The sequence below is a fragment of the Macaca nemestrina genome, chromosome 20 (genome assembly GCF_043159975.1).
Source record: "Macaca nemestrina isolate mMacNem1 chromosome 20, mMacNem.hap1, whole genome shotgun sequence".
Lineage (NCBI taxonomy): Eukaryota > Metazoa > Chordata > Mammalia > Primates > Cercopithecidae > Macaca > Macaca nemestrina.
In genome coordinates this window covers 4542832-4560760 of record NC_092144.1, presented here as the reverse complement: position 1 = coordinate 4560760, position 17929 = coordinate 4542832, and the positions used below count along the sequence as shown (strand labels likewise).

The 17929-nt window shown below is 53.8% G+C and overlaps 1 protein-coding gene across 4 annotated transcripts in view; it reads right to left on the bottom strand.

Annotated features, from left to right (window-relative positions):
• Nucleotides 1-17929, bottom strand: part of LOC105487125 (ubiquitin like with PHD and ring finger domains 1) — a 55792-nt gene that overhangs the window by 2160 nt on the left and 35703 nt on the right. For all 4 annotated transcript variants that reach the window (XM_071086727.1, XM_071086728.1, XM_071086729.1 and 1 more), the window contains exons 10-16: nt 16519-16623; nt 14625-14731; nt 9920-10082; nt 9697-9834; nt 5949-6087; nt 5637-5809; nt 3060-3164 (exon numbers count right to left, since the gene is read on the bottom strand). In XM_071086727.1, coding sequence (XP_070942828.1) covers nt 3060-3164; nt 5637-5809; nt 5949-6087; nt 9697-9834; nt 9920-10082; nt 14625-14731; nt 16519-16623 — 930 coding nt within the window. The remainder of the gene's footprint in view (nt 1-3059; nt 3165-5636; nt 5810-5948; nt 6088-9696; nt 9835-9919; nt 10083-14624; nt 14732-16518; nt 16624-17929) is intronic.

The window sequence follows — 17929 nt, the reverse complement described above, 5'->3', positions numbered from 1 at the left end:
CGCATGACTGTAATTCCAGCTACTTGGGAGGCTGAGGCAAGAGAATGACTTGAACCCGGGAGGCGGAGGTTGCAGTGTGCTGAGATCACGCCATTGCACTCCAGCCTGGGTGACAGGGCAAGACTCCGTCTCAAAGAAAAAACAAAAACAAAAAAATTAGCCGGGCGCAGCTATTCCGGAGGCTGAGGTGGGAGGATCACCTGAGCCCAGGGAGGCTGAGGCTGCAGTGAGCTGTGATCACGCCACTGCACTCCAGCCTGGGCGACAGAGCAAGACCTTGTCTCGAAAAAAATAAAAAATAAACATACACGTCAATGAGAGGAAAGGGGAAACCAAGTCCGGCAGATTCAGACTCCTAAATTCAAGCTCAACCAAGTCATGCCTGGGGAAGAAAGCCAGGAGGAGACAGAGCTGAGAGGCCCGGAGCCTCCACTTCCCAAGCAGACAAACAGGGAAGATGCCACCGGGCTGGCTGCATGCCAGGGAGGAGTGAGACACCACACACAGGTGCACAGATGCCTACACGGGGGACACATGTCTGCAGCATGTCGTCACACAGCTGGGCAAGGGCAGTGGCAACACAAGGGTAGAGGCCCAGTGACCACAGCACAGTCACCTGCTCCAGGCAGCCTGTGGCCTTTTTTTTTTTTTTTTTAAGATGGAGTCTCACTCTGATGCCCAGGCTGGAGTACAATGGCACGATCTCGGCTCACCGCAACCTCCACCTCCCAGGTTCAAGTGATTCTCCCACATCAGCCTCCCGAGTAGCGCCTGTCACCAAGAGTGGCTAATTTTGTTTTATTTTTAGTAGAGATGGGGTTTCACCATGTTGTTCAGGCTGGTCTCGAACTCCTGACCTCGGAGATCGAGACCATCCTGGCTAACACGGTGAAACCCCGTCTCTACTAAAAAATACAAAAAAACTAGCCGGGCGTGGTGGCGAATGCCTGTAGTCCCAGCTACTCAGGAGGCTGAGGCAGGAGAATGGCGTGAACCCGGGAGGCGGAGCTTGCAGTGAGCTGAGATCGTGCCACTGCACTCCAGCCTGGGCGACAGAGCCAGACTCCGTCTCAAAAAAAAAAAAAAAAAAACAAAAACTCCTGACCTCAAGTGACCCTCCCACCTCAGCTTCCCCAATTGCTGGGATTACAGTCATGAGCCACCGTGGCCAGCCTCAAGTTTTTCATTTAAAAAAACCAAGGTGGAAGGTCACAGCCTGTTTCCCAGAACCCCTCCAATGCTGAGCTTCCCGAGTTGAAACAGAGCAGCGAGGACAGACTGTGGGGACACAGTGACGCTGGTTAGCCCCTTCCTTTACATCCTCAGCGCTTCTGTGACTTCACACCAATGCACAGGAAAGGTGGTTTCCCAGTGTCCCCACAGTCCTTCCTACTGTCACGGGGCTCCCAGGCCTCCCTCTTCCAAGAGCCCCCCACAGCCAGCCCTCTGCCTGTGCCCACCTCCTGAGCACTTCCTTCCTGCCAGGGGCTAAGCCAGGACCCTCACGACAACCTGGCGGCCAGGACGTCGATACCAGGTCCCTTCTCATTGTGGCCAACTGAGGCTGGGAGGGGTTAGTGCCTGCACGCCTGAGAGGTGAGAGATGGCTCAGACCCGGACTACCAGCCCCAAAGACACCACGACTTCTCACCGCTTCTGCCACTTCACAGGGCACGCAGGGCGGCCCACACGGCTGAAAGGACTTAGTCCACAGGGCGAGGCAGGTGGGGCCAAGGAGGCAGAGGTGCCATGGGCGTGACTGGGAACACCCTGTCTCCTGACCTTCCCTGATCTGCCTCCTGGCAGGAAAGCAAACACAGGGTCTGAGACCCGGGGCTGTGGCCCATGGCTGAGAGAACTGTGGGACTGCAGTTGGCAGGGAAACCGCCGGCAACTCAGAGGCCTGGGGAGATCTGCGGGGTGGCAGGGTCAGTCCCTTCCACACCTGTCCCATGGACTGCCGGCTCTGGCCAGAGGTCACAGCAGAGAAGCCATCACCCAGACCCACACTGCCCACCGGGGCAGTTCTGCCCCCAGGGGGCACTGGAAGGTGTCTGGGGACATCTGTGGTTGTCTCGATTAGGCAGGGAGCTCCTGGCATGGAGTGGGTGGGGACCAGGGATGCTGCTCAGCACCCTGCAGCGCTCAGGACGACTCCACCCCAGAGAATGATCTGACCCCAAGGCCCACAGCACAGAGGGGAAGAGACCCTGTCCTGGCCCCAAACCTATCTCTTTGAAAACCATCAGCGGGGGCCGGGCGCGGTGGCTCACGCCTGTAATCCCAGCACTTTGGGAGGCCGAGGCGGGTGGATCACGAGGTCAGGAGATCGAGACCATCCTGGCTAACACGGTGAAACCCCATCCCTACTACAAATACAAAAAATTAGCCTGGCGTGGTGGCGGGCGCCTGTAGTCTCAGCTACTCGGGAGGCTGAGGCAGGAGAATGGTGTGAACCCGGGAGGCGGAGCTTGCAGTGAGCAGAGACCGCAACACTGCACTCCAGCCTAGGTGACAGAGCGAGACTCCATCTCAAAAAAGAAAAAAAAAAAAACACAACAACAACAAAAAAACCATCGGCTGGGATCATGTTTCCCTCCTAGGACCAACCACCTGTCCTGAGTCTAAAGCCCATGCCAGGCCACTGCCCCAGTGCCCAGAGCCACCACAGGCCCCAGCTGCTGGTTTCTCACCCAGGCTTTTTCACCTGCTGTCCCAGGTACCAGGGATGCTGTGTGGTAACACCACCTCCTCCAGGAAGCCTTCTTTCCTGCCCCCCAGGGGATGTGCACCTCCCTCTCCGGACCTTGGGCCAAGACGGTGGCCCATCCTCTCCCACCCTGGCCCCTTGGCCATACAAGACTAGGGGGAGAATGTTCCAGGCCTCCGTCATAATACAGGCCTCCCAGAAAGCAGTCAACAAGGCCCCGAGAAAAGCTGCAGAGTGACCGGAGCAAAGCCAGTGAGCCTCCGTCTGTAGTGGGCGGGCATGTGGGAACGGGAGGTCAGGTCATCCTTCTGGAACCTTCCACCTGGCTCCCGCGGCTGTCTCCGCTCACCTTGCACACGTTGTGCTGGCACACGGTCGTGATGGGCCGGAACACCAGCTCCTGACAGCAGATACACTGGAACGCCTCCTCCACTTTACTCAGGAACAACTGGAACTAGAGGAAAGCGGGCGTGAGGCCGGCAAAGACCCCAGGACCAGGGCTCCCAGAGGTCAGCGGCTTCCTGCTGAGCATGTACCTGGGTCCTCTAATTCTGTCCCCAGCCTTCACTCCAGGAGGTGGGGGCCATGATCGTCCCCGTTCTGAGAAAAACAGATGCCCAAAAGGCATGAGCCTCACCCGAAGTCCCCAACACCCCAAGTGGCGAGGTGGGGAGGATGGGGCGGAGCCGGTACAGGGGGCCTCGATGATGCTGGGCAGGACCCAGATGCGACCAGCTGGCACCACCAAACACGCCCTGCACTGAGTCAAGACAGGGCTTTAGGAGAGGTTCCTGGCCGGGCGCAGCAACTCACGCCTATCATCCCAGAACTTTGGAAGGCCAAGACAAGAGGATCGCTTGAGCCAGGTGTTCAAGACTAACCTGGCAACACAGTGAGACCCTGTCTCTACAAAAAATTTAAAAAATAAGGCCGGGCGCGGTGGCTCAAGCCTGTAATCCCAGCACTTTGGGAGGCCGAGGCGGGCGGATCACAAGGTCAGGAGATCGAGACCACAGTGAAACCCCGTCTCTACTAAAAATACAAAAAATTAGCCGGGCGCGGTGGCGGGCGCCTGTAGTCCCAGCTACTCAGGAGGCTGAGGCAGGAGAATGGCGGGAACCTGGGAGGCGGAGCTTGCAGTGAGCCGAGATCGCGCCACTGCACTCCAGCCTGGGCAACAGCGTGAGACTCCGTCTCAAAAAAAAAAAAAAAAAAAAAAATTAAAAAAATAGACCAGGCATGCTGGCTCGTGCCTGTAATCCCAGTACTTTGGGAGGCTGAGGTGAGCAGATCACCTAAGGTCAGGAGTTCAAGACCAGCCTGACCAACATGGTGAAATCCTGTCTCTACTAAAAATACAAGATTAGCCGGGCGCGGTGGCTCAAGCCTGTAATCCCAGCACTTTGGGAGGCCGAGACGGGCGGATCACGAGGTCAGGAGATCGAGACCATCCTGGCTAACACGGTGAAACCCCATCTCTATTAAAAAAATACAAAAAAACTAGCCGGGCGAGGTGGCGGCGCCTGTAGTCCCAGCTACTCGGGAGGCTGAGGCAGGAGAATGGCGGGAACCCAGGAGGCGGAGCTTGCAGTGAGCTGAGATCCGGCCACTGCACTCCAGCCTGGGCGGCAGAGCGAGACTCCGTCTCAAAAAAAAAAAAAAAAAAAATACAAGATTAGTCAGGCGTGGTGGTGGGCACCTATAATCTCAGGTACTCGAGAGGCTAAGGCAGGAGACTCACTTGAACCTGGGAGGTGGAGATTGCAGTGATCTGAGATCGCGTCATTGCACACCCCACCCCGGGCAACGAGAGCAAAACTCCGTCTCAAAAAAAATAATAAAAATAAATAAAATAAATTTTAAAAATAGGCGTGGCCTGGGAGTCAGGAGTTCAAGGCTACAGTGACCTGTGTCTGTGCCACTGCACTCTAGCCTGGATGACAGGGCAAGACGCTGTCTTCCTCCCCTCCCCCAAAAAAAAGGCACTCCTGAGGCATGGTCTACACTGGCACAATGCATTCTGAGTACACAGGCCACCAGAAGCCCAGCCACAGATGACTTGAAAGACACCTCCCTCCTGCTTGGAGCTAAGTGCGGGGACCAAAGAGACACAAATGAAGGGCGGAGGCAAGGCGCTGTCCCAGCATGGGGTGGGGGCTGGGGACAAGGCCCTGGGAAGAATGTAGCCTGAAGGAAACAGGAGTAGAGGGACCCCTGAGATGGCCTCGGCCACAGCTGAATCCTGAGACCTGCAACTACGTCACCGTCCACAAAAGAGAAGAAATGGCAGGCGGGACTGAGTGAAGGGCCTGGAGCTGGGAGAGCATCCTGGGTGAGACGGGGGGCCTGATATCACCTCGAGGTCCTCCCGAGAGAGGGGCGGGAAGGTGAGACTCAGAGCCTGGAAGAGGATGTGCTGTGGCTGTGAAGGGGGAGGAAGGGGCCACGAGAGGAGGGATGCGGCGCCTCTGGCGTTGGGAAAGGCAGGAATCTGGTTCTTCCCTGGAGCCCCCAGGAGGGCCCAGCCCTGCCCGTGCCCCGACCTTAGCCCACCAAGGCCTCTGTCAGGCTCCCAGCCCCAGAGCTGAGATGCGAGTCGCTGTGCACTCCGAGGCTGGGGGTCACTTTGCAACAGCCCCAGGAGGCGGAGACAAAGGGTAGGATGGCAGGGGGTGCCGGGACCGCAGAGCGGGTGTGCGGGGGCTGCGGAGTGAGTGCGAGTGACGGTTTCACAGGAGCAGGCTTTTAGTTTGGGGAAAGGAGAAAGTTCTGGAGGTGGCGACGGTGGTGACAGTTGCATAACCACATCAATGTGCTCAGTGCCACTGAGCTGTACACTTGAAAATGGTGAAAATGGTAAATAAGCTCTATACATTTTACCGCAATCAACACAAATCAGGGCGACGAGTGAGCCGCGCGTGCCTACCGGGCTGCCGCTCGCCGGCCGGTCCTTGAGTGACGCCAGGACCTCATTCCACAGCTTGGCATTGCTCTTGTCCTCTCTGATGAGGCTGCTCTGCTGGGCCGTGAGGCTGTAAGGCTCCACCTTGCTTCTCTTGGCTGTCCGGCGCGGGGACACGGCCCTGCTCGGGCCACCTCCTGGAAGAGGGCGGGGCGCGTGAGGGAGGGGAGCGTGGCCCCAGCTGCTGGAGACACACCCACCTGCTCCCACGTCCATACGACCCCGACCCCACACCCACGAGACACCCACCTGCTCCCACACACACAAGATGCTCACCTGCCGACTTCCGCTTCCACTTGCCCTTGCCCGTCCTGGGGGACGTGAAGCCCCCCTCCTGCTGCTCCTCCTCCTCCCTCTTGCTGTTCTCCTTCTCTCGCTCTCGGTTGGCCAGGGCTTCCAGGTAGCCTTCTGGATACTTCAGGAGAAGGAGGGACGGGTGTGAGTCAGGCTTGGGGCCCACTGGGACTCGCCTGCTCTTCCGGCCCCCTTGCCAGGTCTGGATTTCCAAACGCACCTGACTCCCGATCCCCCTGAAGAGCACAGGGTAGTTCTCCCTTATCTAGTTTTGCTGTTTCAGTGACCCAAAGTCAACTGAAAATGTTACATGGAATATTCCAGAAACAATTCCTGGGCCGGGCGCGGTGGCTCACGCCTGTAATCCCTGCACTTTGGGAGGCCGAGGTGGGCGGATCACGAGGTCAGGAGATCGAGACCATCCTGGCTAACACGGTGAAACCCCGTCTCTACTAAAATACAAAAAATTAGCCGGGCGCGGTGGCGGCGCCTGTAGTCCCAGCTACTCGGGAGGCTGAGGCAGGAGAATGGCGCGAACCCGGGAGGCGGAGCTTGCAGTGAGCCGAGATGGTGCCACTGCACTCCAGCCTGGGCAACAGAGTGAAGACTCTGCCTCGGAAAAAAAAAAAAAAAAAGACAATTCCTAAGTTGTAAACTGCACACTGTTCTGAGGCGCATGATGAAATACTGCATCGTCCCGCAGGGATGTGAACCTTCCCTTTGTCCAGTGTCTCGATTCTCCTGCCTCTGCTTCCCAAGTAGCTGGGGTTACAGGTGCCTGCCACCACACCCAGTTCATTTTTGTATTTTTAGTAGAGATGGGGCTTCACCATGTTGGCCAGGCTGGTCTTGAACTCCTGACCTCAGGTGATCCACCTGCCTCAGTCATCCAAAGTGCTGGGATTACAGGCTAAATATAAAATGTTAATATTAAACATTATAATTTTTATTACATAAACTCAGCACTTTGGGAAGCCAAGGCAGGGGGATCGCCTGAGCCCAGGAGTTTGAGACCAGCCTGGGCAACATAGCAAGATTCCCTCTTCAAAAAAATTTTAAAAAATAGCCCAGTGTGCTGGCGTGCATCTGTAGTCCCAGCTACTTAGGAGGCTGAGGCAGGAGAATCGCTTGAGCCCAGGAGTTTGAGGCTGCAGTGAGCTATGATCGCACCACGACACTCCAGCATGGACGACAGAGCGAGACCTGGTCTCAAAAATAAAAATAATGGCCCGAAAGTGCAAGAGTAGGGATGCTGGCAATTTGGATATGCTAAAGAGAAGCCAAAGATGTGAAAGACAGGTTTCGAATCTCATACTGTACCTAATTTATAGATTAAACTTAATCATCAGTCTACACGTATAGAAAAAAACATTATATATCTACGGTTTGGTACTATCTCTGGTTTCAGGCATGTGCTGAGGACTTTGGAAGTGTCCCCTAGTAACGGGGGTGGGGGACGCCTGTGGACTCAGCTCTTCCTTCTCTGTGGAGCCTCGACCAATGGCTAATCCTGCCTAATCGCAAAGCTTCACTATGAACAAGAGGAGACTAAGAGGAGATAATCGGCCAAGCTCCACCTGGCAGGGTCGGGGTAAGCGCATTTAATGTGAGTGAACGCTGGTGACGTGTTCAGTATCACATCCCACCAATAAGATCTCGTCTTTATGATTGACATGAAGGCAGGCAATCTTTTGCTTCTAGGGCCCCTAGGGTAAATGTTTTCAAGCCTTATGGGTCTGGACCGCAAGCGCTGAGCGCAGGCTACTTCAGTGAGTGAGCGTGACTGTTTCCTCAGAAACTTTGCTTATGAACACCTGACCCCAGGGCCTTAGTTGGCCAAATTCTGATGATTCTGAGGACTCGTGCCCTCCCTGTCCTCATAGGGCATCATCGCTCTATTTTGAAGAAACCTACAGTCACGTCTGACTCTCCAGTGTCTCGGGAAATCTTCAAGCTCCTTTCACATCTTTATGTTGCAATGGATATGAGAGTCAGAAAAAAATATATATATATCCTGGGCAGGGTCAGCAGCTCACACCTGTAATCCCAGCACTTTGGGAGGCAGAAGCAAGTGGATCACCTGAGGTCGGGAGTTCGATACTAGCCTGGCCAACATGGCAGAACCCCATCTCTACTAGAAATACAAAAATTAGCTGCACATGGTGGTGTGCACCTGTGATCCCAGCTATGCGGGAGGCTGAGGCAGGAGAATCGCTTGAGCCTGAGAGGTGGAGGTTGCAGTGAGCCATGATCACGCCTGCACTCCAGCCTGGGTGACAGAGCAAGACTCTATCTCAAAAAAAAAAAAAAAAAAAAAAAAAAGAAAAGGCTGGGAGTGGTGGCTCATGCCTGTAATCCCAGCACTTTGGGAGGCACTGGCAGGTGGATCACCTGAGGTCAGGAGTTCAAGACCAGCCTGACCAGCAAGATGAAACTCCGTCTCTACTAAAACTACAAAAGTTAGCCGGGCGTGGTGGTGGGCACCTGTAATCCCAGCTACTCGGGAGGCTGAGGCAGGAGAATCGCCTGAACCTGGGAGGTGGAGGCTGCGGTGAGCTGAGATCTCACCACTGCACTCCAGCCTGGGCGACAGAGCGAGACTCCATCTCAAAAAAACAACCAAACAAACAAAATCCTCCTCCCAACAGAAGCTGAGGTTGTCTCTCCCATTACTATTTTTCTCTCTCGTTCCTCAGTTTCTGAAATTCCCCACTGCACAAATCCGTTCAAAAGACCACCTCAGCGACCCCCTCAGGTAGACGATGTCGGGCTCTCGACAGCAATTAAGATTCCTTAAATAGTCCCACAGTTCATCTGCTGTAAAGCAGCTCCCTGCAATGGACAGAAAACACCTTGTGTTGCCAAAATGCTGCGCCGCTCCCTGAACAAGCTCTCGGCAGCTCCCACAGCCGCGGGGAGGTGAGAGATGGCTCAGGGATATTCATCCTCCCCATTTTTCCATCCGGACCTCTCTGGATTCCACCAGTTTGGTTGGTTTGTTTCTGTTTTTTTTTTTTTTTTAAATGAGCCGAGAGAAGTGAAAACAGAGGACATCAGATGCCTGACTGGTCTGCAGCGATCTCTTTACCGACACAACCAAGACAAGCCAGTCTGGTTTTCAACTCCGAGACGCGGCAGGCGGAGACGCAAATGTCATCTGCGTATCCCCATCACCCCCTGGCTGGAGGATTTATATAGGACAGCTAGGGGGGCGCCATCAGCTGGGGCCCTGGAAATCGTTCTGGATCAGAGAGAAACCAGGAAAGCATGGGCCTGGGACGGGAGGCCTCCCAGAGTGCTCGGCACGGTCCAGACCGTGAGCACCACAAGCCCAGGCCAGGCCCATTCTGTGACCCGCAATGACTATTAAAGATGACAGCCTCCGAGCGGTTCACGTGGTGCCCAGGCTGCCCGGGTGGGAAGTGCCAGAGCCATCACAGAGTCCGGCGGTGCTGTTTTTGAGACGGATTCTCTCTCTGTCACCCAGGCTACAGCGCAGTGGCACCATCTCAGATCATTGCAACCTCCACTTTCTGGGTTTAAGCAATTCTCCTGCCTCGGCCACCTCAGTAGCTGGGATTACAGGCACCCACGACCATGGCCAGCTAATTTTTGTATTTTTAGTAGAGATGAGGTTTCGCCATGTTGGCCAGACTGGTCTTGAACTCTTGACCTTAAGGGATCCATCCGCCTTGGACTCCCAAAGTGTCATCCCCCATCCCAGACGCACCTGCATGGTCAGCCCCAGCTTCTTGGTCCGGTCCTTCCCCTCCTTCGTCCAAGGGCCGGGCTCATCATCGTCCCTCCGCAGGAGGTAACGCCACACGAGAAACCCGGACTTCCCCTTCTCGGGCCAGTATTTCACCACCTGCGGGGAGCAGGCATCAGCGTCAGCTCCATCAGAGGCAGCCCCGGTGGGGACAGAGCCCCCGGCTTCCCTACGGGGCACTCACCTTGTAGATGCCATCGTAGCGGTTACCCTCGGCGGGGGCGTACTTGCTGTTCTTGCCACCCTTGACATTGCGCACCACCCTGACCGGCTTCCCTGACCGCCAGTCCTTGGCCTCGGCCCCTTCTTGGTCATTGATGGGAGCAAAGCAGTTGAGAGCCAGCGCCCTGTGGGGACAGTCAGGACCCCACGCATTATAGGTGAGGATGTGCCCCCCAAAAAGGAAACACAGGAGCCGGGAGTGGTGGCTCAGGCCTGTAATCCCAGCACTTTGGGAGGCAGAAGCAGGCAGATCCCAAGGTCAGGAGTTCGAGATCAGCCAGACCTACATGATGAAACCCCATCTCGCCGGGCGCGGTGGCTCACGCCTGTAATCCCAGCACTTTGGGAGGCCGAGGCGGGCGGATCACGAGGTCAGGAGATCGAGACCATCCTGGCTAACACGGTGAAACCCCGTCTCTACTAAAAATGCAAAAAATTAGCCGGGCGAGGCGGCGGGCGCCTGTAGTCCCAGCTACTTGGGAGGCTGAGGCAGGAGAATGGCGTGAACCTGAGAGGCGGAGCTTGCAGTGAGCCGAGATCGCGCCATTGCACTCCAGCCTGGGTGACTAAGTGAGACTGTCTCCCAAAAAAAAAAAAAAAAAAAAAAAAGAAACCCCATCTCCACTGAAAATACAAAAGTTAGCCAGGCGTAGTTGCGTGCGCCTGTAATTCCAGCTACTTAGGAGGCTGAGGCAGGAGAACTGCTTGAGCCTGGAAGACAGAGGTTTCAGTGAGCGGAGATTATGCCACTGCACTCCAGCCTGGGCGAAGTGAGGTTCTGTCTCAAAAAAAAAAAAAAAAAAAAGATTAATATTTCAAAAACTATATATATAGACGGGAGGATTGCCTGAGCCCAGGAGTTCAAGACCAGCCTGGCCAACATAGCAAAACCTCATCTCCACCAAAAAAAAATTAGCCAGGCGTGGTGGCATGCACTTGTAGTCCCAGCTACTCTGGAGGCTAAGGTGGGAGGGTCAGTTGAGCCCAAGGAGGTCGAGGCTGCAATGAGTTATGATCACACCACTGAACTCCACCCTGAACAACAGAGGGAGACCCTGCCTCAAAAAAAACAAAGCGCGCACACACACACATACACACCCACAAACAAAAAGAGAAAGGGTCTCACTCTGTCACCCGGGCTGGAATGGAATGGCATGATCATGCCTTACTCACTGCAGCCTCCTGGGCTCAAGCCATCCTCCCACCTCCGGCTCCCAAGCTGGGACTGTAGGCCCACACAACCATAACTAGCTAACTTTTTTTGACATTTTTTGTAATTTCAATTTTTCTTAATTTTATGTTGCACAAGCAGGTCTCAAACTTCTAGCCTCAAGCAATCTTCCCACCTCGGCCTCCCAAAGTGCTGGAACTGTGGCATGTGACACACCACCCATGGTCCATGTGTTTTTTAGATACTCAGTCACCGATATTGTGTGAGAGAATGTGTGTGTGTGTGTGTGTGTGTGTGAATGTGTGTGTGTGCTAGTTGTTTTAGATAATGGTATGAAAAACATTACATCTTACATTTTTTTTTTTCTTTTTTTTTTGGGACGGAGTCTCGCTCTGTCGCCCAGGCTGGAGTGCAGTGGCCGGATCTCAGCTCACTGCAAGCTCCGCCTCCCAGGTTCACGCCATTCTCCTGCCTCAGCCTCCCGAGTAGCTGGGACTACAGGCGCCCGCCACCTCGCCCGGCTAGTTTTTTCAATTTTTTTTTTTAGTAGAGACGGGGTTTCACCGTGTTAGCCAGGATGGTCTCGATCTCCTGACATCGTGATCCACCCGCCTCGGCCTCCCAAAGTGCTGGGATTACAGGCTTGAGCCACCGCACCCGGCCACATCTTACATTTTTACCTAGCCAGAGGTCTCCTAAAGACATTTTTCAAAGCGGAATTACAGTGTCAAAAATAGTTCATTTATAAAGTTCTTCGTACAAACAGGCAGAAGAGATTTCCAGAAAGATGCTTCCAATTTGTATTTCTACCAACAGTGGAATGCTATTATACTCCCTGATCGATCTCACCATTTTAGAGCTTTTAGCCAGCTTTACCAGGGAAACAAATAGTATGTCACCACAGCCTCAGTTTGTATTTGATTACAAAAGTCAAACAACTTATTGTGGCCACTGGCCATTTGCATTTCTTTTATGCATTATTTCCACATTCTTTTTTTTTTTTTTTTTTTTTTTTTTGAGATGGAGTCTCGCTCTGACGCCCAGGCTGGAGTGCAGTAGAGCGATCTTGGCTCACTGCAAGCTCCACCTCCTAGGTTCATGCCATTCTCCTGCCTCAGCCTCCTGAGTAGCTGGGACTACAGGTGCCTGCCACTATGCCAGGCTGATTTTTTTGTGTGTGTGTGTGTGTTTTTAGTAGAGACAGGGTTTCACCGTGTTAGCCAGGATGGTCTCGATCTCCTGACATCATGATCCGCCCACCTCGGCCTCCCAAAGTGCTTGGATTACAGGCGTGAGCCACCGCACCCAGCCTCTTTATGAGTTTCTTTTCTTTTTTTTTTTTTTTTTTTGAGATGGAGTCTCACTCCTGTCACTCAGGCTGGACTGCAATGGCGTAATTTCGGCTCACTGCAACCTCCACCTCCTGGGTTCAAGCGATTCTCCTGCCTCAGCCTCCCAAGCAGCTGGGATCACAGGTGCCTGCCACCACACCTAGCTAATTTTTGTATTTTTAGTAGAGATGGGGTTTCACCACGTTGGCCAGGCTAGTCTTGAGCTCCTGACCTCAGGTGACCCACCTACCTTGGCCTCTCAAAGTGCTGGTTTTACAGTCATGAGCCACTGCACCCGGCTCTTCTATGAGTTTCTTGTTGATTTGCAACAGCTCTTTATAGTATAAAGACACAATCATCATGCGTCATGTCAAGAACTCCTCCTAGTCATCTGGCTTTTAATTTATAGGATTTATTTATGTCATATATTTATAATGTTTAGATCATCGAATCTTTTTCTTTTGGCTTATATAATGGTTTTTATGCTGAAAAAGTCCACCCCCATCCTATCATCAGGGGCCAAGCAAATTCTGGCCCATCACATCCTTTTGCAAATAAAATTCACTGGAACCCAGCCATGCTCATTCACTTACATAGGGTCTGTGGCTGATTTTGTGCTACAACACAAGAGCTGAAGAGGTTCTCTGCATAGACTGTGTGACCTGCACAGCTGAAGCAATCTATTTTTTTTTTTGAGACAGAGTCTCACTCTGTCGCCTAGTCTGGAGTGCCAGTGGCGCGATCTCCGCTCACTGCAAGCTCCGCCTGCCAGGTTCACGCCATTCTCCTGCCTCAGCCTCCCTAGAAGCTGGGACTACAGGCGCCCACCACCACACCCAGCTGATTTTTTTGTATTTTTAGTAGAGACGGGGTTTCACTGTGTTCGCCAGGATGGTCTCGATCTCCTGACCTCGTGATCCGCCCACCTCGGCCTCCCAAAGTGCTGGGATTACAGGCGTGAGCCACCGAGCCTGGCCAGAAGCAATCTATTTTGGAGGTTTTTTTTTTTTTTGGAAACAAGATCTCAGTCTGTTGCTCAAGCTGGGGTGTAGTAGCGCAGTCTCAGCTCACTGCAGCCCCAGCCTCCTGGGCTCAAGTGATCCATCTGCCTCGGCCTCCTAAGTCGCTGTGACTATAGGCATGTGCTAACACACCCAGCTCATTTTTTTATTTTTACTTTTTGGTAGAGGGGGTGTCTCACTACATTGCCCAGGCTGGTCTTGAACTCCCTGAACTCAAGTGATCCTCAAGCCTCGGCCTCCTGAAGTGCAAGAACAGGCACAAGCCACCGGGCCCAGCATTAAGATACCTACTATCAGCCAGGTGCAGTGGCTCATGCCTGTAATATCGACACTGGGAGGCCGAGGAGAGCGGATCACCTGAGGTCAGGGGTTCGAGACCAGCCTGACCAACATGGCAAAACCCTATCTCTACTAAAAATACAAAAATTAGCCAGGTGAGGTGGCACACACCTGTAATCCCAGCGACTCAGGAGGCTGAGGCAGGAGAATTGCTTGAGCCCAGGAGGCAGAGGTTGCAGTGAGCAGAGATTACACCACTGCACTCCAGCCTAGGCAACAGAGCAAGACCCTATCTCGAAAAAACAAACAAAAAAAACAAGATACCTATTATCTGGCCTTTTATAGGGAAGTTTGCTCTCATCCATCTGGATGGCTCACAGTATGTGGCACATAGAAGGGAGGAACCAGACCGGACGCAGGGGCTCACACCTGTAATCCCAGCACTTTGGGAGACAGAGGCAGGCAGACCACCTGAGGTCAGGAGTTGGAAACCAGCCTGGCCAACATGATGAAACCCCGTCTCGATGGTGAAACCCCGTCTCTACTAAAAGTACAAAAAGTAATCAGGCATGGTGGCAGGCGCCTGTAATCCCAGCTACTCAGGAGGCTAAGGCAGGAGAATCACTTGAACCTGGGAGGCAGAGGTCGCAGTGAGCCAAGATGGTACCACTGCACTACAGCCTGGGGGACAAGAGCAAAACTCCATCAAAAAAAAAAAAGAAGAGAGGAACCGAATGCCAGGCATCACTATGTTCTACCAAGCTCCTAATGTGACTATCACTTGCTGGACATGAGGCCCAGAACAGAACCAAGGACTCGGCAGATATGTGCCGGCAAGGAAATAAGAAGGCTCATTCCACGAACCTGTTGGTGTTGGTGAGTTTCTGATCGCAAGACTGTTCCGCGGTCCTCTTGTTGCCGGAAAGATCTCGGCCACCACTACCTGTGTATGTGAAAAAATTCCCATTGTCCTGAAACAGATAAGAAGGCTGGGTGAACCCTCTGCAGAGGCAAAAAGAGAGACTGCATTGAAAGCAAAACCCCCAGGATGGCTACTTTCAAAGAAACAGAAAATAACAAGTGTTGGTGAGAATGTGGGGAAATTGGAGTCCTTTTCCCAGTGGGACTGCAGAATGGCAAAGCGAATGTACAGTGTGGTGCGTCCTCAAGAAGCTAAACAGAGGGCTGGGCACAGTGGCTCACACCTGTAATCCCAGCACTTTAGGAGGCTGGGGAGCGAGGATCGCTTAAGCTCAGGAGTTGAAGATCAGCCTGGGCAACATGGCGAAACCCTATCACCACAAAAAAAAAAATACAAAAATTAGCTTGGCGTGGCCGGGCGTGGTGGCTCACACCTGTAATCCCAACACTTTGGGAGGCCAAGGCGGGCAGATCACGGGGCCAGGAGATCGAGACCATCCTGGCTAACACAGTGAAACCTTATCTCTACTAAAAAATACAAAAAAAAAAAAAAAATTAGCCAGACGTTGTGACGGGCGCCTGTGGTCCCAGCTACTTGGGAGGCTGAGGCAGGAGAATGGTGTGAACCCAGGAGGTGGAGCTTGCAGCGAACCAAGATTGCACCATTGCACTCCAGCCTGGGCAACAGAATGAGACTCCGTCTCCAAAAAAAAAAAAAAAAAATTAGTTTAGCATTGCAGTGCATAATGCCTGTAGTCCCAGCTTCTTGGGAGGCTGATGTGGGAGGATCACTAGAGCCTAGGAGGCAGTGGCTGTAGTGAGTTGTGATCACACCACTGTACTTCAGCCAGAATGAGACTCAGTCTCCAAAAAAAAGAAGAAAAAAATAAATAAAAATACTCAACATAGAATTATCACAGGACCCTTGAATTCCACCTCTGGATATACACCCAAAAGACTGGAAAACAGGGGCTGGAGATACTCGTAGAGCCATGTTCATAGCAGATCTATTCACAGCAGTCGAAAGGGGAAGGAACCCCAGTGCCCACGGACGGATGGACAGATCAACACAGCGTGGTCCCTCCACACAGCGGAATAGGACTCGGCCATGAATGAAAGGGGAACCCTGACACATGCGACAACATGGACAAAGCAAGGACGTCGGGCTCAGGAGAGGAGCCAGGCACGCAAGGACACGCGCTGTGTGATTCCACTCCTAGGAGGTCTCCAGAGTCGTCAGAGTCACAGAGGCAGGAAGCAGGTTGGGGGGTGCCAGGGACTGGGAGGGGGTGGGGAGCAAGTGCTTCATGGAGATGACGTTTCAGGTTGGGAAGATGAGAAAGTTCTGGAGATGGTGGTGGTGATGGTTGCATAGCAATGGGAATATACTTCATGCCACTGGGAACTGAGCGTTTAAAAAACGCTAGGATGGGCCGGGCGCGGTGGCTCACGCCTGTAATCCCAGCACTTTGGGAGGCCGAGGCGGGCGGATCACAAGGTCAGGAGATGGAGACCATCCTGGCGAACATGGTGAAACCCCGTCTCTACTAAAAATACAAAAAAATTAGCCGGGCGTGGTGGCGGGCACCTATAGCCCCAGCTACTCGGGAGGCTGAGGCAGGAGAATGGTGTGAACCCGGGAGGCGGAGCTTGCAGTGAGCCGAGATCGCGCCACTGCACTCCAGCCTGGGCGACAGAGCCAGACTCTGTCTCAAAAACAAAACAAAACAAAACAAAACAAAACAAAAAGCTAGGATGGGAAATTTTGTTGTATGTATTTTACCACCATCCAAAAACTACAGCAACCCTCCCCCATGCCTCCCACGCACACACTCACCACGTCATCCTCGTAGCCCCCCGCCAGGACTAGGGAATATGCTCCGTCGTTGCTCCGGCCATGGATGCCGGCCACGTGGGGCCGATGGACACCCGACTCGCTGACCTGAGGATGCCACCAAGACATACATGGTGTCCTCTGCAATGACTGCAGCAGAGAAGCTCCACCGCCCTCCTCCTCCCTACCCCGCGGAGCCAGTGGCCTTTTATGCCAAACGTGTCAGGCCTGTGAGTGGCCTACTATGTGTGCTGCTCGGCCAGAGATGGCCAGAGTTTGAGCTGCACCATGAGAACAGCTGGCATGAATGCCAGTCCCATCAAGTGTGCACGGGGCAGCCTCACTGCTGATCCCTGATGCTCCGCTTCGGCTTCCAGAAAGTGGGGGTGACGGCCGGGCATGGTGGCTCACACCTGTAATCCCAGCACTTTCGGGGGCCGAGGTGGGTGATCACTTGAGGTCAGGAGTTCAAGACCAGCCTGGCCACAAGGTAAAACCCTGTCTCTACTAAAAAGACAAAAATTAGTCACGCGTCGTGGCGTGTCTCTGTGATCCCAGCTACTGGGGAGGCTGAGACAGGAGAATTGCTTGAACCCAGGGGAGGGAGGTTGCAGTGAGCCGAGACCACGCCACTGCACTCTAGCCTGGGCAACAGAGCAAGACTCCATCTCAAAAAAAAGAAAAGTGGGGGTGACAAGTATCTGGTGGGACTGAGTTCTAAATGAGGTTGTGATATACAAGCCGGCCTGGCTGGGCGCGGTGGCTCAAGCCTGTAATCCCAGCACTTTGGGAGGCCGAGACGGGCGGATCACGAGGTCAGGAGATCGAGACCATCCTGGCTAACACGGTGAAACCCCGTCTCTACTAAAAAATACAAAAAACTAGCTGGGCGAGGTGGTGGGCGCTTGTAGTCCCAGCTACTCAGGAGGCTGAGGCAGGAGAATGGCGGGAACCCGGGAGGCGGAGCTTGCAGTGAGCCGAGATCGCGCCACTGCACTCCAGCCTGGGCAACAGCGTGAGACTCCGTCTCAAAAAAAAAAAAAAAAAAAAAAAAAAAAAAAAAAAAGCTGGCCCTCATTGGGCCGGTTGAGGTCCAGCCTGCCACTCACTCCACAGAATGCCCTGAGAGGCCCTGGCCTGAGCGTGGGGCCCCGGCTGGCTGCTGAGCCCTAGAGATACAGTGCTGCCCCAGGAGCTCCTAGCCGCTACACGCCTGGCCCCATGAACTCCATGAGGAGGCCCAGCTTGTCCACCCAGCTCAGTGTATCTCACCCAGGGGCAGTTCTGCCTCCCAGGGGACACTCAGATGTCTGGAGACGTTTCTGGTAGTCATGACTTGGGGCGACATGAAGTGGGTGGGGGCCAGGGACGCTGCTCAGCACCCTGCAGCGCCCAGGATGGCCCCGCCCCAGAG